This window comes from Clarias gariepinus, chromosome 11 (genome assembly GCF_024256425.1).
Source record: "Clarias gariepinus isolate MV-2021 ecotype Netherlands chromosome 11, CGAR_prim_01v2, whole genome shotgun sequence".
Taxonomy (NCBI): domain Eukaryota; kingdom Metazoa; phylum Chordata; class Actinopteri; order Siluriformes; family Clariidae; genus Clarias; species Clarias gariepinus.
The window spans coordinates 33,421,007-33,442,500 of NC_071110.1; the positions used below are offsets into that span (position 1 = coordinate 33,421,007).

General features: G+C 42.8%; 1 protein-coding gene across 1 annotated transcript in view; it reads left to right on the plus strand.

Moving 5' to 3' along the window:
- The first annotated feature begins 9,827 nt into the window (after positions 1 to 9,827).
- The window catches only part of LOC128533374 (endothelin-converting enzyme-like 1), a 32,492-nt gene continuing 20,825 nt past the window's right edge, over positions 9,828 to 21,494 (plus strand). Inside the window, exons 1-6 of the mRNA XM_053507622.1 lie at positions 9,828 to 9,981; positions 16,392 to 17,099; positions 17,635 to 17,901; positions 18,040 to 18,108; positions 18,577 to 18,687; positions 19,819 to 19,911. Of these exons, the coding sequence (XP_053363597.1) occupies positions 16,494 to 17,099; positions 17,635 to 17,901; positions 18,040 to 18,108; positions 18,577 to 18,687; positions 19,819 to 19,911 (1,146 nt within the window). The 5' untranslated portion in view covers positions 9,828 to 9,981; positions 16,392 to 16,493. The remainder of the gene's footprint in view (positions 9,982 to 16,391; positions 17,100 to 17,634; positions 17,902 to 18,039; positions 18,109 to 18,576; positions 18,688 to 19,818; positions 19,912 to 21,494) is intronic.

Genomic DNA, 21,494 nt, shown 5'->3' on the forward strand with positions numbered 1-21,494 from the left:
AAGGTCTGGTCGATAAACGGATTCTTTTACATGTACTACTTGATTTGTGTTCAGTTTCCCACGATACAGACACGTGACTCTACATCAGTCTGACCTTCGGAAACCATCTGCTCATTACAATCACTACTAGATTCCATATCATGTAGGGCTTCTCATGTCCAGGTCCTGAAGAGAGAGAAATCCTACATGGACCCTCACAGAAATAGAAAGCCCTGAATCTAAAGGCCAGTGTCTGTACCATCAGACACACACACACACACACTTACACACACACACACACACATCATATTACTGTGCTGTCGAGCTTTTCACAACTGTGTGAATCTCCTTTCACACCAGGAGACATAAGCCATGGAGGAATAGATCTCAGAAGCTCTACAGTGAGATTATATTCGCCCCTTTACATCCCCTGCATCAGCAAGATCTTTTTTACGAAAAAGCAAAGAGGTGAACTCAGGTCTCGCACTGACTACAGGGATTAAACAAGGTAATGATAAAGTACCAATATCCACTGACATTACTACCAGCTGCCTTATTAACCCCGGGCAATAAATGGTAGATAGAATGTAGCACCACTTCTGGTCATTAGGAGCACTGCATGATGCTCGTTTACCCTTTAGAAACTTCAGACTCAACCAAACTGATCCAAGTGTACGTACTGTAAGTGTAAATGAAGACATGTGCATTAAATGCTCCCAGGGTAGATTCCTCAGGATAGGCCATAGGGCCAGCGGGGTGCTAATGGATGAAGATAAAGTGTTGGCAGTGGGGAGTGCTTTCTAGGATTCATAAATTTTTACCAGCACTTTAGCAGGAAATCAGCATGATTACTTCACAGACTTATTGAAAAAAGGAGCCAAGTGCTAATTATTGAACCCATCAGTAGAATGATTCAATCAATTGTAGGAAGCATGGCTCCCATTCTTAAACACTGTGACCAGTCCAGAGCATTTAAGGTGGACATTGATGCATCAGAAACATGACAGAGAGCTGTGCTATCACAAAGATTTGGTGAGAGGCCTAAGTTATATTCTGGTGTCTTCCTGTCCAAGGAGCTGACATCAGCAGAATGAAACTATGATGACTCCTCATTGACGTGACTCTACAGCAACGTGACTCCACTATGATATGACTCTACAGCGACATGATGGCAGAGTGACATGACTCCACAATGATACGACTCTACAGTGATGTGACTCACTCTTACACAATTACGATACAGACTTACACTCAATGAGAAGACACAGGAGCAGAAGGAATTTGGAAAGGTTGAGTTTTGTGAAAATAATTTGTGAAAAGTATTGCAGAAAAAGGTGAAAGAGAAAAAAGGATGAAAGTTTTTTGATGGATCTCTTAAGAGCAACAGGGCTAGAAAAGAGGATTTAAACTGAAAGGAAGATAAGGAAGATCAAGACCAGAAAGTCCTGTAATACAACATAGTGGATGCCAACTGCTGGTAAACACCAAGAAGTAGAAGAAGAAGAACATGACTCAACAGTCACGTGTCTCAAGGAATAGTGGATAGAACAAACCAGTGGACCAAGAATGAAACCTTCAGATGGTGATAATGCAATGTACTGGTTAACTGCTGTTCTGTTTTGGGTCTAATTCCTTCCCAAAGCATCCACATGACACTACAGTAATGTGATTTTACCGTGAAGAGACGTTACAGCAACATCAGTGTATAGCGCTGTGAAGATCCAGTGGAAATCACACACAAAGAGATCTGACAAAAAGTGCATTGAAGTGCGCAACAGCATTTTTTTGTTGATATTTTCATATTGGCCATTAATACTGCATTAGATTTGCCTGGTATTTGCAGGAATTAAAAGTGAAAGTGCTATGGGAAACGTTTCGTCATGACCGGTTGTGAAGCATGTGTGTCAAACACGCCAAAATTTTTTGCATATGTAACCTCGGTCAGGTGACATCATTCGATTAAGTGCACCTGGAGGTTATAAATAGGCATAAACCGGAAACATCCTCAGATCTTTTTGTCTTTAGGATCCGCTTTGTGCGTGTGCGTATGTGCAAGCACTTTTTAATAAGAAAGCGAAAATAGGAAGTGTCTTATTACTCACCAGAAAGATGGCAGAGTTAGACACGAGTCCGTCCCTCCGTGTAGAAGAATATCTCGCTGAGGGTGATCTCCTCGCTTTCTGTTTTCAGTGTTTGGGGGAAGAGCACGCTATCTCGAGCTTGAGAGAGCAGGTGAGTATTGCAATTTCTCCCTATTAAAGTCCCTCCCTTTTTCGCGTGCATATCTGGCAGAAGCACCTTCCTTTTCTCTCGCTCTCTCGCCAGATCATGAGCCTTTTACCTTTCACTTCTCAAGCGCGCTTCGGCTTGCTTTGGAAGAATCCCCACTCCCCACCAAGCATGCAGACTAACATTTTCGTGCACCTTTTAGAGAGGGCGGCAGCGGGGAACCTACTGCCAGGTATGTCTCTTTAGGTACGAAGCACAGTGGAAGACCAGCACCCTCAGGAGACCGGTGTTCAATTCCCGCCGCCACTGGTGTTTCCGGAGACAAAGTGTTAGGTGCTCGGTTCCCTCCTGTCGTGTTTCAGGACACCGAACATCTAACAGCCACCACCATCACCACCACTCCTCCGCCCCTTCGGAGAAGCTGGCAGCGTGTAAGCTACTGCCAAGCATGTCTACCTGGCTACAGGATTCATTTATTGTGTTTCAATGGGGTGGGTTTTCCACTTCCAGGTGAGCACCTCTGTAAATTCAAAATCACAGGCTTGCAGAAAAAAGCACATGTTCCCCTCCCAGACAGAGCCACTCGGCATCAGCACGTCACCCTAGCTCACCTCATTTTCTTAGGGTGGAGTCTTAACGCCACAGAAAGTGTCCTCCTTCCTACACGAGGTATAACGTTGAGTGTCATGCGGAATCCGACCGCAATGCGGGCACAGCTGTCTCCTGCGCACACCGGATCCATTATAGCACCCTAAAGGAGTCCAAGCTAGGCCAGGAGGTGACTTCACCACTCCTAGAGTGGTTTCAGTGGTGGCTAAGTGCCGGGGGGTTTTATCCAATGGCCAATCCACAGAGGCAATAAGGGTTACGTGCCGAGAGCTTCGTACTTCCTCCAGAAATCATGGGGCCTAGCACATCCTAGCACGGATGGACAACATTACAGCTTGTAAATATCGCCTGGGCAGACTAGATTTGCACCGCTAAGGGAACTAGCGCACTAGGTTCTGCTAAAGGACAGGACAAATTCTGTCCCTCAGGATCATTTACATTCCAGGACATAAAACATGTAGACCCAGTCCACTGCCGAACTGTGTTAGTGCTGCAAGTTTCTGCAGGAACACTAACCTCGGGCTTGTGCCCTAGTACACTCAGAACGTATGCAGCCGCTATTTTGGCCTACGTTCTGACTGATGGGGTTTGTGGAAAACACCCCTAGTTGCCGGCTTATTTGCAGGCCTCATCAGCCTCCCCAGCGTGCTTAGGCTTTGCCAATTGGCTAGAAAAAGCTGTTCTGCATTCTTACCCAACTATCTTCCACAGTCGAAGCCTTCTATACTCCGTCGTTATAGCTCCGGAGCAGTAAGACTTCATTTGCTGTGTCCAGCTCCTGCTCTTCAATTTAAAGCGCACCTCCGCATTAGCTAGTGCCGTAAATTAGAGCAGGGTTTTATACGTCGTAGGGACGTGGCCGAAGGGGAGCCGCCATTAGACTAGTTGGGTGAGACATTCTAGTGCTCTAGCCTATGAGGCGTGTGGCACACTTAGCCTATGAGGCGTGTGGCACACTTCGTCTCTAGTGTTTAGGGCCCATTCGACCAGGAAGCTTGCCTCATGGGTTCTCTTGCTCTGGCAAGAGGGGTTTCCAAGTATGTCATGCAGCAGGCTGCCTTTTTCCCGCAAGACATCTGTCAGGTTTCATAGTTGATGCCAGGCTCGCAGGTCCTTGAGTCAGCATCCCAGAATTATGTCTAAGACTCCTTGGGGGGACTGTGCGCACACTACACAACCCTGGGGGTCCAGACACTTGCATTGCGGCGGAGTGGGTATTTTCGTTCCCATAGCGCATTCGCGCAGCATTGAGTGTAGCTTTTGAAATGGAACGTCTCGGGTTACTTTGCTGTAAAAAGCGGGAACGAGATGCATGAAGGGTACATGCGTGACTGGACATCCTTCAGACAAAATTGACCTGAGGATGTTTCCGGTTCATGCCTACTTATAACCTCCAGCTGCACCTAATCGAATGAAGTTACCTGACCGAGGTTATATATGCCAAAAATTTTGCCGTGCAACCGTGTCACGACGAAACGTTTCCCATAGCGCTTTCGCGCAGCATCTCGTTCCCGCTTTTTCACGGAACAGGGTTACAGCAAAGTAACCTGAGACGTTTTCCATTATAGATTGCAGAAAAATCAACAAAGAGAATTTGCCGGTTTTGTATGACTGCTTCTTCAGCATGTTTTTTGGGAGGAAAATGCAAAACCCTGAGGAGAACCTTTGTATAACATAAGAGCTGACAGTACATCAGTCATCACAAGAACATGCTGTGGGTTTTGTGTTAATCAGTGTGTTTAGTTTGCACTGAAGCAGGGTTTTAGTGAACTCTTTCTTTCTCTGTGTGAGCGTCACACACAGCTCCGGGTCTGATTGGTTTGGTGGTTTGAGGCGACTGATTTAATTCCCTAAATGTCCCATGGGGCTTTCACTCCGAGCCGCTCTTAATCATGTTTGCAGTGTGTTTCAGTTGTTCGTTATCATTCTGAAATCAAGGTCATTTTCCCAAAGGTATAGTGTGATGAAGCAGAATCTGTTTATATTCCAGAGTATTTATCATTCTGTTATTTTTCAGTAAAGTGCCTCACTGAGATCCAAAGAAACCTGCAGATAAAAAGCTTTAGAAAGCTAGGCATCCTGCTGTGTTTGTGAATCTCAGAATTTTAACTTTAATGGCACTTCTACACCTGACTGGTCTGATGTGACCGTACAAAACATTTCCTTTAGTTCAGAGCAGAGATCTGAGTGCAGGACTGGTGAACAAGCGGTGACTCATGAAACTGTTCTAGGATCTTAGATGTTTGAGCAGCACAAAAGATTTTTCATTTTTCATTTCATTTCTGAATGAGAAAAAAAAATTATATGCATGCGTACCTGCAGGGGTAGATCAGTGGCTAAGATGCTGAACTGGATCAGACAGTCATGGGTTCAAATCCTACCACCATGCTTCCACCCTTTTTGTGAAAACGAAGGGAGGTGAACTCCATCCTAATACATATGAATTCAAATGTGGATATCCATTGACATTACTACCAGCTGCCTTATTACCCTAGGGCAATAAATAAAAGATGGAATTTAGCACCACCTCTGGCCATTATGAACACTGCATAATGTTAGTTTACTCCTCGAAACTTCAGACACAAATACAACAAACCAAACTGATGCACCCCTGCTTAGATGTATAACAAGATAAATATAAGTTGCTCTGGATAAGGGCGTCTGCCAATGCCATAACTGTAAACATATATAAAAAATAATGAGAAATAGGGGTAGGAATAAAAAATGACGGATGTTTCAGCGCTATATCTTATTTCTATTGGATGAATTCCGTCTCGATTGGTCATACAGTGCAGATTAAATCTCTGTAACAGCAGCTCTGACAGTAGTGCAGGTTCATATTAATGCCCTCGTTCTAATACGTTATCATTTCCATAGTAACGGCTCATTCACAGGGACGTGTACCTTATTAACTTCATGGCAAATTTGTGTGCTTGAAATTTTTAACAACATGAAGCTGAACCAAATTTTTTTTTTTTTAAAGCACAGAATTCTGGTGTAGACTTTAGTACTAGATCAAGTCCAATATTTTTTTTCTTGAGTCAGGCTTTACAGTCTGTAATGTCCAGAAAGCTCTGGTGCTTTGTATTTATGCAGAAAATCATTTCCGAGCTGATACACACCCTACTTAACACTCCCCTGTGTAGTCTGGTGCCAGATGCTGAGCCAGCATTTAATCATATTTCTTCCCGTCCTTTAGATACAGAGAGGTTTTTGGTCCTTCAATGTGTTTATTCCCTTCTTCAGAATTTTTTCCTTCATATCAGGCATTGAATGTTGACAGTGCACTTTGTCGAGCTGTTGCTTGGTGACACAAACCATCTTGTTGATATAAACCTAGTACACTCTTTGTGTGTGTGTGTGTGTGTGTGTGTGTGTGTGTGTGTGTGTGTATGTTTGTGTTTGCTATTTTCAAACCACTCCTTACGATACACTGATACATCTGCCAAGTTCCTCGGGTTAATTAAGCTTAAGCTGGTGAATGGGTGTGGCTCTGCAGGGCTGTGGGTTGTGGGGCGGGGCCTGCATGGATCAGACTTGTTTGCCCGGTGCATCCCATGGGGCTCAATCGGATTAAGATCTGGGGCCTTGGGCTCTTTACCAGCTGGGCCCGGTGTGCTGTGGTGCACTGAGTGTTCTGGTGCCTCTCTATTGCGGCCAGTTTTATTGCGGAATCGAACATTAGTATCCATGGGCATGGGGGAGCCTCAGGTGTCCATTATCCGGTCACCATATTACTGGGAGATTACTGTTGATCGATGTTATTCAGTTCACTTGGTGGTGGTGTTAGTGTTCATCCATTATATGTTCACATTTCATGATTTAATTTGCAGTGTAGTAAAATATAGAACAAAATATAAAATACTAGAAAGAACACTAGAGACAGATTGAATCTAATGACATAAAAAGCTATTATGCATTAACAATATTTTTCTTAGAAAAAAATAAACTTAGTAGTAAAATAAAGTACTATTTTAAAGTTAAAAAAAAAAAGAGGAACTATTTAAAGGCTGAATTAAAGATTTTGAGTGAATGAGCACCATATTAATTTATCTATGCATGAAAAGAGACATAGAGGGCAACGAAGAGAAAAATAAAAGAGAGACAGGGAGAGGTGCAGGGAGAGAGAGAGAGAGAGAGAGAGAGAGAGATACAGATCTGTATAGGATGATATCACTGTAATTCTGTAAATGCACTGGGGGGAGGAGTGGTAAGGGATGACATCAGAATATTAATGAGATGCGACAGGACTCATCTGCCCTTGCTTTTCACTAAACCACACCCCTTATTTGGAGATAGACATCAGGCAGGTGTCCATCTTCATCTTTATTACATTTATGACACACACACACACACACACAAACAGAACACGCCTCGTAACACGCCTGGAGTAAGAACATCAGAAAAACATCAGAGAAATCTCTTTCTCTCTCTCTCTCTCTCTCTCTCACACACACACACACACACACACACACACACACACACACTCCTGGTCTGTTTGTTTTGCTGTTGAGGGCTGTGTAGGAAATTAAAGTCCAGCTGGTCATGCATGACAAGCATGCCATATTTTGCTGAAGTTCTTCTCTGCAGTTCTGTGTGGACTCGGTCATAAAATTCACTCCTGTTAGAAGTTCAGCTCTCGGTTTGAGTCCAGAAATCACTCACTTTTACCTTAAAAACAGTTTGAGATGTTCAGTTTGACTGACATGTCTGAAACCACATAATTTATCATATAGATGAAAAACATCCAGCTGTGAGTATTATAGTTTATCTGAGGGGGAAATTGGTGACCTCCGAGTCAGTTAATTCTGACTGTAGCTTTGGTTATGACCTCAATGTATAATAATAACATTATAAATATTTATTACTGGATAATAAGCAACAAACTAATGCATTTAGAGATGTGATACTAAGAGAAACAAAATAGCATTTCTCATTAACATGAGGTCATATGAGAGCAAACATGCCGGGATGATGCTACTTAGGTTTGTCATGCCTTTAAAATTCAATTATTTATGTTTGTTTTCCTTACAGGCAACTTGGGAACTCCAGTTAGCCTAACCTGCATGTCTTTGACTGTGGATGGAAATCAGAGCATGGAGGAAACCCACCACGCACGGGGAGGACTTGCAAGCACCACACACAGACCCGAGAGGCGGGAATCGAACCCTCAACTCTGGAGGGGCGAAGCAACAGTGCTAACTACAGTATTACACCAAAGTGCTGCCATTTATGTTTGTTCACCTCTTTTAAAAGAATTATAAATAATAAATTAAAACGGTTGTGTTGTATGAGAAAAAATACACACAAAAAAACAGTTACTCTACTTTACCCATCTTTACTGGAACAATGGAGGCAAGAGTAAATACCAGCATGTGGTTTATTTAAAAAAAAAAAAACTTTGTAGATGTAGATTTATAATTTTATTTTTAATGACTTAAAATGTTCTCAGAATCCTAGCAGATTAATTTTACACTCATATCTACATAAATAAAAGAAATGTTTTGTCTGTACATTGGTTAGAACTCACTCTTTCTATGATATCTTTGCATTTCATACATTGTAGGATCCAAAACCGGTCTCCGAAAAGTTTCTGTCTGACTGACAGAATTTAATGAATCTTTGTCAGTCCTTTGGTATTTGCCTGAAGTTAAACCTGCTCCATAAATGTATTCAAAGTTGAGTAGAAGTGACGTTATGAGCAGTTTTGTTCCAGATTTTGTCGCAGCATCACACAAAACTGTCTGTCTAGACTTTACTGAATCTCCTGCAGTCCTTAGATCTCTGTCTGAAGTTTAATCTGCACCATCAGTGAATCTAAATGTGGAGTAAAAGTGATGTTATGAACAGTTATGTGTGGGATTTAATAATCTACTGTAAAATAATCTACTAATGCGCTACTGTCTCAATGTAAACAAACACCTGCACCAATAGATATTAATTAGAAAAGATAAAGTGAATATTTTTACTGGGATTAGTTCATATTTTCACTTTGGCTGAAATAACAGCGCTGAAGTGGTATAAGTGAATTTTAACACGCTGGAGTGGTTTTAAGACAAAACTTCATCTTTATCCTTTGATCTACTTTTTCCATTTCTCATCTGTGATTCACTCTCCGATTACCGAACAGGGAGTGTATTTGTCTGAGCACCAAAGAAGGACAACTTAGTGTAAACAAGGCGTAAGATACTCAACCTTACAGAATGGGATTTCTTTGTATTAATAAGTTAGACAGAGAGTTCTGCTGTACAGAGAGACACACAGACATGGACGTGGGCTTCAACCTCAAATAATAATAATAATAATAATAATAATAATAATGATAATAATATCACTGATTACATTACACCTTATTTTTAGCTTAAACCATTTAACTATTTCTACAAACTTGTTTTTACTATATACTGTATATCTGAGAGTTTTTTTTTACTACCCCGCTGTGTTTCTGATCTCAACACCTTCACTGATCCCCTCACGGTGCTACATGTTTGTGCTCTGTGGTAGTGAACTTCCATTTCACCGAGACGCGATTAGATCAAACTCCCGGCGCAATCTTTATATAGGAAACACACACACACACACACACACACCTCAGACGCGTTTTCTCATTTCCTGCGCGCCAGGTTCATAATCAGCCCGGTTTTTATTTGGGCTCGAGCATTATGGGTGGGTCATAAAGCAGTCTAATTTGCATAGTAATTGCATATTTAATGAGGCGGCGGAACTCCAGGGCAGGAGGGGTGAGGGGGGGTGAGTGGGGGGGTGTTGGACGGGAAAAACCGAACGCTGCCGAAGGTTCAATTAACTTGCGACACGGTTTATATCAGTGTGTATGGCGTGCGGTAACTCTCTCTCTCTCACTCTCTCCACCCCCCCCCCCCCCCCCCCCCCCACACACACACACACACGTAGAGAGAGAGAGAGAGAGACGGTGTTCCTCGTGCTCCCCTGACCGCGCGCACACGCACACTCACAATAGTCGTCTCCAACAGGCGCGTGCGACTCGTCTCTGCGTCCGTCCGTTAACGGACCAGTTAGTCATCATCATCATCATCATCATCTCCTAATTTCTCCTCAAGACTTCTCTTTCTTTTATTTTTCTTCCTGTTCTGTTCGATTCCCAATTCTCCTGTACCTGTACAATCAGCGACCACGAGACTGCAGGTGAGTAACGGAAACATCTTCAATTAAAACGACTTGCTCAGTGTTCTCCTCAGTGTGTTCCTCGGTGTGTTCCTCAGTGTGTTCCTCGGTGTGTTCCTCAGTGTGTTCCTTAGTGTGCTCCTCGGTGTGTTCCTCAGTGTGTTCCTCGGTGTGTTCCTCAGTGTGTTCCTCGGTGTGTTCCTCAGTGTGCTTCTCAGTGTGTTCCTCGGTGTGTTCCTCGGTGTGCTTCTCAGTGTGTTCCTCGGTGTGTTCCTCAGTGTGCTTCTCAGTGTGCTTCTCAGTGTGTTCCTCGGAGTGCTCCTCGGTGTGTTCCTCGGTGTGCTCTCGATGTTCAGTCCAGCCTCTAGAACAAGTAGTGTTTATTATCAGTCTTAATTATCAGTGTTAATTAAATAACAGCATGCGCGAGCTTGTTTTCTTTTAGGCGCGCTTTAAAGTGCGCGTGCTTCTGACTCTTACAGTTTTACCTACATCTAAGAGAAATCCCGAATTATGTTCATTTTATTTATATTTTGTCCAAAAGTATTATTATTATTATTATTATTATTATTATTATTATTCCTTGTCTATCGGGTTATATAGAGTTATTAATTTTGTCTCAATTCGAAGGTTTGACTCGCCTGAGGAGATGATTAGATTCTGTGTTCGTGTTTAAAGTCATCTTTAAGGCATCAGGCTGTCTGACAGAAACATTGGAAAGTCTTGAATTATAAATGAGATATGTTCGTTCCCCAGATCTTCTCAGATCTCATTGTTTCAGTGTGTAAAGTGGCGATTTAAACAGCTGTCACGATGTTCGAGTCTCCTGAGGCGTTTAATAGAGCGCGTTTTTTTGGCGCGCTTTAAAGCCCGCGTGCAGGTTATAGATTCTGAGGGAAGCCATTAAGTTCTGACAGGAATGTTATTATTATTTTTTAACTGTGTTTCTAGAGATTTCATCAGTTTTCATTATTCTTTTAAAATCTAAGACAGTAATTTGACCAGCTGTCGTGAGATTTGATCTGATTCGTGTCGGTTATTAGAGCATGATTGTGGCGGGTTGTGTAATTGTCAGTGTGGAGCCTGTCAGAAATATTGTGGGAAGATGTTTGTGTACATAAAAAACAATATTTGATCTGATCTATATTTCTGTCAGCTTTCATTTAGTCTTGAGTTTACTGTCAGCCTTGATGACAATTAATATAATCTTACTAACAAGATTTAACTTTTTTGTGTTTCTGACTCCCCATGAATGTTGAACACTTCAGACTGGGTTTAGTGGAGGTGATGGCAGGTTGCGCAGTTTTCCCATGTGCCTTTTAATCGAAATTTTGGTTTATGTTTCGATATCTAAATTTATTTGCCATGATTGATGTCATTAAACATTCACCAAATGTTAAAGGCAACAATAAAGTTTAAAGACACTCATGCTACAGTACTTTACTGCAGTTACGTTATAAACTCTTATAGTAATCTGCAGATATTGTCATATAAACATTTAATATAAGCACACGCCTAGATTACATGATGTATGAACAAGACGATGTGTGTGTTTATTTCATTTTGTGTGTGTGTGTGTGTGTGTGTCCATCATGGATCTGGCATAGGCGAAGGCCATAATGAACAGGCTACTTAAGACAAGTGACAATGTTTTCTCAGAATGGAACTGGAAGAAAAGAAGGTTCTGATTTTGGGTTCGGAGTTGGGTTGCTGTGTGTGTTGGTTCTGTTTTGTGTTTGTGCATTTGTAAGAGATTTTGAGAGGTCTGAAGAGCTTAAAAATGTGACTAAATGGTGTTTTATATTCTGTGTGTGTGTGTGTGTGTGTGTGTGTGTGTACCATTCTGTCATGCCTTAGTAAATGGTCATTCGTCAGATGAAAAGAGATCTAATCCATTAGCCTCTCACTCACAGTGTACAACTTTACATCAATTCTCTCTGGGAGAAGGTCTGTGTGTGTGTGTGCGTGTGTGTGTGTGTGTGTGCGCGTGCAGACACATCTCTATATTTCATTATAAACAAACAGAATAACAGTAAATTAACAGTAAATCTAGTGCAGAAGAAGCTCTTTTTACTTAGGTACAATATAACACCCTTTTATTAACATATTGGAACTGGTGGAGAATATTAATGGTATCTGCAGGTGGAGGCTGATGTAAACTGTGGTGATAGATGAGGATGTAGATGAGGCTGTAAATAGAGTTGTAGACAAGGCTGTAAAAGAGGGTACAGATGGCGGATTGGGTATAAGGGTATGTGTATTTGTGTTCGTACCTTTTGGTACAGGATGTTCGGTTTGGTGCGTGTTGTGATCCGAGTAAATACTGGTTTTAACTAGTGCTCCGGGATTTGGGGATTTTGCCCATTAACTGACTTAATTTCAATTGATCCAACAGGAAGCACACCAGACAAAGTGTGAAATGTTCGAGTTTTAGCAAAATTAGCAAAACTGTTTATATGTATGCAAATGAAATCCGTAATAAATGAAAAGAAATGTATTTTTTTACTGTACAGAAAAAGTATCAAATTGTGGCTTCAAAATCTAGTGAGATATTAAATCATGACCTTTGCATACCATTAAACCCCTAGTAGAAAAGTTTGTAGATGATGCTGTAGATGAGGTTGTAGATGAGGTTGTGGATGGAGTTGTTGATGAGGTTGTAGATTTGACTGTAAATGAAGCTGTAGATAAAGTTTTAGATGGAGGTAGTGATGAGGCTGTAGATAAATGTGTTGATAGGGTGCAAAACTGATTCAGGAACTTCTCAATTCACACAAGGAGTGAAGCTGGTGTCGGTGCATCAAGAGCCACCACACACAGATGTCTGTGGGAAATGGGCCACAAATGTTGGATTCCTAGGATCAAGCCAACTTCTGGAGGGAGGTTATAGACGAGGCTGTAGACGAGGCTGTAGACGAGGCTGTAGACAAGGTTGTAGACGAGGTTATAGACGAGGCTGTAGACGAGGTTGTAGACGAGGCTGTAGACGAGGCTGTAGACGAGGTTGTAGACGAGGCTGTAGACGAGGTTGTAGACGAGGCTGTAGATGAGGTTGTAGACGAGGTTGTAGACGAGGCTGTAGACGAGGTTGTAGACGAGGTTGTAGACGAGGCTGTAGACGAGGCTGTAGATGAGGTTGTAGACGAGGTTGTAGACGAGGTTATAGATGAGGTTGTAGACGAGGTTGTAGACGAGGTTGTAGACGAGGCTGTAGACGAGGTTATAGATGAGGTTGTAGACGAGGTTGTAGACGAGGTTGTAGACGAGGCTGTAGACGAGGCTGTAGACGAGGTTGTAGATGAGGTTGATAAGGTGTGCAAAATTTACTGTATAAATGACATATTGACTGGAGGTATTTTACGGTTACCAATCATGTGTGTATCTCTGTTAGTGTGTGTGTGTGTGTGTGTGTGTGTGTGTGTGTGTGTGTGTGTCATTATGATGGTGATAAATGATCGAGCAAATAGGAAGTGACATATTGCAAAGAACAGGCTCTTGCTTTCCACTGAGGCTACATCAATTGTGTGTGTGGTGCGTGTGTGTGTGTGTGTGTGTGTGTGTGTGTGTGTGTGGTGTGTGTGTGAGAGAGAGAGAGAATAAAAAGGAGAGAGAGAGATCTGTTTAATTCTCTACAGTGACTCCTTTATAATTTAGGATGACATGCTGAATTAAAGTAATGCACACACACACAATTTCCATTTCTTAACACATCCTTCTGCTTTTCATCTAAAAGACCTTAGTTTCCTTACATACACACACACACACACACACACACACACACACACACAGGCACAAACACAATGAGGTGTATTGAAACCAGGAGTGCCTGGTAAAGACATCAGAGATTTGCTCCAGAGCACATAAGGATCGATTTTCATAAATTGTCCTCTAGCCACACACACACACACACACACACACACACACACACACACACACACACGCTTCAGAAGTTTGTTCTAAAGGTTTATATTCACTTTCTACTTCCCCACTTTGGTTTGGCACGAGAAAATACACACATCTGCTGAGAAGTTTCCGTAGTCTGGGATAATAAAAAACGTGTGTGTGTGTGTGTGTGTGTGTGTGTGTGTGTGCGTGTTTTTGTCTGTGTGGGAAAAGGTGTGTGTGTGTGTGTGGGGGGGGGGGGGGGGGTGCTTTGGGCAACTCACCAGACTCATTTAAAGCCATGTTACTTCACCCACTGTCTGCTTTCCATCAGAACCTTCCTCAGATACACCACAGGACACGTTTCATTCTGTTTTTTGGGCAATTCCCATAAACATGTTCTAAACACACACACACACACACACACACACAGGAGATACAGTATGCACACAGGTACATTAGAACACATGAACTAACGGTTTAGTGCAATAGGATGAGAACTCTAGTCCTATTCATTAGAGAGTTTTTCCCCAGTAATAATAACAGGCTGCTGACAGTCAGGTCACATGGTGACGCACAGGGAAATTATTTACCCCAAGCATTCAGAAAGAGTCAAGCTCCAGGAATATAGAGCATGCAAGAGCACATCAGCTCGAGGGGGAAGAAAGAATATAAGACTCAAAATTGCAGTAGTAACTTATACAAGACAAAATGCACAATATAAACTATCCCAAATAGCCAACCCGCATCGCTCACACACTAATGCTGATGGCAAAAAAAAAAAAGAAAAACATCAAAAGTATTTTAATTCTCCGTCTTTCATTCTCTTGCCTCCTGCGCATGGATCATCCATTGCTTTGTGATTTGACTTTTGCTTAAAGCATGAATAAAAAATGTGTTTCACTGCTTCATCGCAGTAGAAAAAACAAATATAAGACCTCTTAAAAACAAAATGTCAATTATACTTATAGAATAATGTGTTTATAGGATAGAACACATGTTGGATGAAGGAGGATTAAAAAAAAACAGCCTTTAAAATACTTTTTAAAATTAATTAAAATTGTAATTATTTGAGATTTTGTTTGTAAAAGCTGCTTAACTGTGTGGGACCTGCTGGGATCATGTCACGCTCAGGTTGTGTTCCTCGGGCGTGTAGTAACTGGTACTGTCGTCTCCTGTGGGTGTGAGAGTGGGATGAGAGGAGCAGTTGGGGTGGTTTGGACACCTGATAAGGATGCCCCTTGGTTGACTGCCATTGGAGGTGTCTTCATGCACGGCCAGCTGAGCGGAGGCCTGGGGGGCCAAACCAGGACACGCTGGAGGGATTATGTCTTTTGGCTGGTCTGGGAGGAAGTTGTTGGAGACAGACATTTGTCTGGGAATCTCTTCTTCTCCTGCACCAAGAACGACCCTGAATTGGACTAAACGGTATAAAGAGTAGATAGATAGATGGAGAAACAGTAGTAGCTATACATAACTTCTAAAGCTAGGTAGAAATAAGTAATGCACTAATTAGTGTGAAATTCAGTTACACATTCCGTACTCGGCTTTGTGCCAGCCTTATTCTGTACAGCAGTCTGTTTTAGCTAAATTCACTCACCAGACACACCCCATTTTCTGCTGCTTCTTTCCAAGAATAGTTTTTCTTTCTAAGTGCATTGTACACATTTAGCCAGATGTAGTCTATGACAGGCTTACAGTGATCTAACTAATTATCCTAGAATTGAGAAAATTTTAGAAATGAAAACGAATCCCCCCTGTTGCTTTGGCTCGCGCTAGTTTATTGCGTGTCTCATGAGATGAAACCAACAAAATGTTAGTGAATTTGTCTATCAGGCTGTGCTGTATCAGTTATGTGTCCTGCAGTGTAACGTTGCTCATACTGGTGACCTTCCTGACGTGCATCGTAACAACGTTGACCTCCTGAGATTCTCTCCATTCATTTCTAAAAAACCTCCAGAACGTGTCGGTGATCTTTGTCTGGAGTGGTTTTTGCTGAGCGTGAGTGAAAGTTAAACAACTTTAGACCACCTACAAGGAATTTTCCTGACGATCCCCACAGTACAAATCAGCCTTGAGTCGGGTAAAACCTGAACCCCAAAATCTCATCCAGTGCTTTTCTCCATCTTTTACACCACTGTGAAACGGCAGACTTCTCTCCTGCTCATGGATAAAGAGGTTTTCCTGTGGATCTCTTGTTGCTTTGTGATTTACAAAGATCAACTCTGCAAAACGTTGACTTTAGCTGGAAGCATGAATAAATAAGTGCGCCCTATTTCTTCCAATCTTTCTCCCACTTTCTGATCGATTGGCTCGCTGGAGTTGCAGGGCTGCACGCCCCCGAAAGACGAGTGTCAGAAATCAATCCTAACAACTTTAGGATAGAACGATAGAAAAGAGAATGAAAGGAGTGATGGGGGAAAAAAGGGCCTGACAAGGAAAGAGGCGTGTTTTGTCATCCTCAGGCATTTTAATCAGGGATTCAGCCTTGTGTCATCCATCTCTTACACTGCTTACACACCTTTGTTTCTGTCTTCACTTCTACACAGGATTGGGTAAAAGTACAGCGGTGCAGGAAAGATCTTCCGCTCTCACAGCTAACCTAGATCAAAGGTCAAGAGTCAGAGGTCATGCCCTCAGTGTGAACCACCATGTTCCACACATTCCCCAACAAGTCCAAGCCGCGTTCCCCAGTCTCTCTGGAGAAGACCTACTCGCTCACTGCACACTACGACGACTTCCAGGAAGTGAAGTATGGCAGCCGGTACAGCAGCAACGGCATGAGCTTGACTCTGGGCGGGTCGCTGGAACGGAGCGGGCGGTCCCGGGCTGGGGCAGGAGGCGCGGTCAGTGGGGGTAAGTCCTCTAGTAACGCGAGGTGGAGTCACCGTGAGATCTGCCTGCTTTCTGCTCTGGTGTTTGCTGGTGGCGTGTGTGTGATCCTGGGCTGCATGCTGGCACTGAAGTTAGTCTGGCTGGACGCTCAGGACACTCAGTGCGAGCGGGAGTGCGGGACACACCGGCGCTCGCTGCTGAGGGCTGCTCGCTTTGTCCAGGCCAATGTAGACGCCAGCGTGGCTCCGTGTCATGACTTCTACAGCTTCGCGTGCGGCGGCTGGCTGCGACGACACGCCATTCCTGAGGACAAACTCAGCTACGGCGTCATCACGGCCATCGGAGAGCAGAACCAGGAGAAGCTCCAGCGTCTGCTGGAGGAACCGGTCAGGAGGAAGGGACCTGACAGTGCTGAGAGAAAGGTATACAAACACACACACACACACACACACACACACTCACACACGTCCCCAATCAACAAATGCTTTATTTCATTGTTTTTCAAAGCATAATACAAAAATGATGTTTTTCATTCTTTCAGCTGTGTGAGAGAACCCTCATGTGAAATTGTAAATGATGTAAATATATTATAATATGCATTATGGCAGGCCATGACATTTGCATTTTTTCATTGGCATTATTTCATTCAAATGGTAATGCTGCATTGAAACTGCTACATTATTACCTACAAAGATCAAAGCACTTCCTGCTTTAAAAAATCTCTACCCGAAGGGGTTATGATCAGGGCAGAGAGGAATAATGTGTTTGTAATCAGGTGAAGTTTTCTGTAAGGAGATGATCTTTGGACATTTTATGGAAGGAGTCTCCAGTGTCAGCACCTTCTAACAGTTGATGTGGTTTTCTCTAATGCATCCTCTCTATTTCAGACACACATGTAACTGTTAATTGTGTTTTAATGATGATGATTTGTTGACTGTTCTGTTCTCTCTGACCCAGGTGAAGGAGTTTTATCGCTCCTGCGTAAACATTCAGGAAATCGACCGACTTGGAGCCCAGCCCATGATGGACGTGATTGACAGCTGTGGTGGGTGGGACTTGGCTGCAGCTCCACCTAAAGGTGCGGGTTGGGAAAGCGGCTCCGTCCAGACGAGACCTGACTTGAATGAGATGCTGTATAGGACCCAGGGGGTGTACAGCACATCCGTCTTCTTCTCACTCACTGTTAATGTGGATGACAAAAACTCCTCACGCAATGCCATACGAGTGAGTGTGTGTGTGTGTGTGTGTGTGTGTGTGTGTGTGTGTGTTTTAGACAGTTTTGGTACCTACTGTATGTATGCAATATAATGAAGTAACAGTTTTAAACGCTGCATGTGTGTGTGTGTGTGTGTGTGTGTGTAGATAGATCAGGAGGGCTTGACGTTGCCTGAGAGGACTCTGTACCTGGGCCAGGATGAGGACAGTGTGAAGGTACGTACAACACCTGTTTAAGCGTGTGTGTGTGTGTGTGTGTGTGTGTGTGTGTGTGAGAGAGAGAGAGATGGAGAGAGTGCTGTATAATTCTATGTGACCTCATTACTCTACCTTATTTTAATTTGTGTTTTAATCCCTTTTTCTCATCCTCCTTATGCACTCGTTCTTTATTCCATCCCTCAAAGCCATCTGTCACTTTTTTTTCTCCCCTGCCGTGAGCTCGATCCCCAAATCGATTGTGTCAGATGTGTGTCAAAGGCACCAGCTGATGACATCAGTGCTGAGTTAATGATCTCACACCTACGCCCTCACACACCTGGGGTCGTGTGTAAATCAGCACGTCTCAGACACTCCCCCTTTTTCTCCTTTACTGTAATCAGCATCAGTGTGAAATGATATTAATGTTATTAATCCGATCAGTGATGATGTCATATCCACGCTGCTCTCCTGTGTTTATGATGTCAGATCCTTGCGGCCTACAAAGCGCTAATGGAGCGGCTGCTGAGCATGCTGGGAGCTCATAACGCCACGGTGAAGTCCCGCGAGATCCTGGACCTCGAGATGAGTCTGGCTAACGTAAGTCTATCAGAATAACGTCCTCATGGGGATGGTTTGGCTGTTTATGAGGGTGGGGCTGGTATGGCTGTTTTTTAGGGTGTGGTTGTTTTCTGGCATGGGGTTGTTTCTGAGGGATGGGGCTATTTTGGGGGATTGGCCTGTTTTTGAGGGTGGGGCTGTTTTTGGGGGGGTTGGGCCTGTTTTTGAGGGTGGGGCTTGTAGGACTGTATTTCAGGGTGTGGTTGTTTTCTGGCATGCGGTTGTTTTGGGGATTTTTTTTCGGGGTTGGGGCGATTTTGGAATGTGTGGCTGTTTTTTTTCTGCACTTGTTATTAACAATTCTTTCGTTTTTTGAAATCTGCTGTTTTAATATTTTTTTCCATCTATTTAAAAACAGGTATAATAAATTGATAGTAAATTAGGAAATGATTATAATTATGAAAAAGCGAATACACATATAATCAACTTGCACCCAACTTTCAGGATTTTTGGACAGGATTAGATGTTTAATCCTGCAGTGTGTCAGGGAGCCTGAAGTTAACGCTGATCATCTGTATTGATAAGAGTGAATATTTCTGTGGCATGTTTGATATTAGTTTAACACATATTTCATATCTGCTGGAGAAGGAGGTTGTGATCTCAGTAATAATACACAAGTTCAATAAAAAGAATGTTCGAAATATGATGTTATAAGTCGCTTCCCTGGAAGACGTTATTACATCATAAAGCCAGATTGTATTAATAATCAAACACTGAGAGGGAAATGACTTCTCCAGCACTTTAATTAAAAGTTTGTATTTTGAAATCAGTCACATTAACCTTATAAACTGGAGTCTGATATCTTTGTAAAACCTCACACACACACACACACACACACACACGTTTACACACCCATGTAACGTGGTGCCGGTGTGAGGAGAGCAGCGGGCTTTTGTCCTCCACTGACTCGTACAGCGGCTCATTAACACGCGTCAGGAAGTTACCGTCCTCTGGTGAAGCTAATGCTCAGACAGACCAAACGTTCTCCTTTATGGAAGTCGTAATTCTGTCTGCTGGAGCTGCCGTTGCCAAGAGTGACGGAATTTCGTCCAGAACGAGGGATCTGACGTTACGTCTTTTATCTCAGTCATCTGCTTTATCTCTCTCCAGATCACTGTGTCTGAATTCGAGGATCAGAGAAAAGACATCAGCAGCATGTACAACCGCATCACACTGAAACAGCTCCAACGCATGGCTCCTGCTGTGAGTATACACACACACACACACACACACACACACACACACAAAAACACACACACAGAAACGGACACAGTTACCTTCTTAAATTCAAAGACCTCCTGGGGATTGTGTCTAAGCCAGAGAGACCGATAGAGAGAGAGATAGAGAGAGAAATAGAGAGAGAGAGATGGAGAGAGATAGAGAGATACTTTAATGAGTTCAGTTGACCCACAGAGACCCCTTACTCAAACCCAAATCAAGGCTGGTCCACACGTCCACACGTACAGGGGTATTATTAGAAACAGAGTGGTTTCCGGAGCGTTTTGTCCTTTTGTCCACTTGTAAACTCTGTTGTATGTCACTGAAAACAAACCTTTCATAAAACTCTAAAAGATATTTAAGAACTTAAGTGTTGAGTTCAGGAGAAACCGTGTCTCTGGCGTGTCTCCTGCGTTAAACAGCTGTGTCAAGTACTCACCAAGAACTTTTTTCTGATTGGCTAACATGACTTTACGGCCAGTGCCATATCGCTATATCGCCATCTGCTGGTTTGGCATGCTCTCGACAGGGTTTTTTGCATTTTTATGTTTTTTTAAGAACGAAGAAGGAAAAGTGTGTAGTAAGCATTAGACTACAGTCAGAAGAAAACCAGATACATTAGAGTTGGTGATAAAAAATAATCAGAACTCAAAAAAAACTCAAAAATCTAAATTCCTGGAAAGTTCAAAAGCCTGTGGTGTCAACACCATCAACCACAGAACGTTAATAAACACAACAGTCACCTCACGTCTTAAAACCTCTCTGTTAGCCGCGTACACACACATACACGTGCTAACACACTCAGCCGTACTATAGTGGACTCGGATAGAAACGGTCTTAACTAAACATCACCCCCTGTCTAGACGTCATCATTAACCCCTTCACGTACCTTTTATTTCAGATGTTGCCTTTATCTTTAACATTATTACTCATTTACCTTCAATACCATTTACCTGGAGCCTGTCACAGGAAACTTAGGGTACAAAGTGGGGTACACCCTAGGGTACCAATCCAGCACAGGGCGCGCACACACACACACACTACGGGCAATTTGGAAACATTAACACCAAGCACAGAACATTTAACCTCCACGCACAAACCCGAGGCGGGAATCGAACCCTACCTCCTGGAGGTGCGAGGCCACAGTGCTAACCGCTACACCGCCGTGATAACTGACCGTCATTTCCATCGTTATTTTCTTCCCGTATCTCACGCAGTGCTTTGGCACCAGATATCAATAACGTATGCCAATAAATTTGCTTTTGATTTGAATTTGATTTGATTTTACTTTAAAGAGAAACAGATGGAGACTCCGAGAAAAAGTGAGACTTAATGAGTGAGAGAAAGAATCGGAGAAAGAGCGAGTGAGAGAACGAGAGAGAGAGAGAGAGAGAGACAATGCACATGTTAATTTTGTCTGCACTTTAATTGTTTTTTTTTTTTTTTATGAAGCTAAGTACAAAGGATTTAACTGAATGAACATAATAGAGTTAGTGATGCAGAAAGCGACGGGGGCGTAAAGAAACTCATCCTGCAATAATGTTAATTATCTCCTCCTGGCTTCCTGT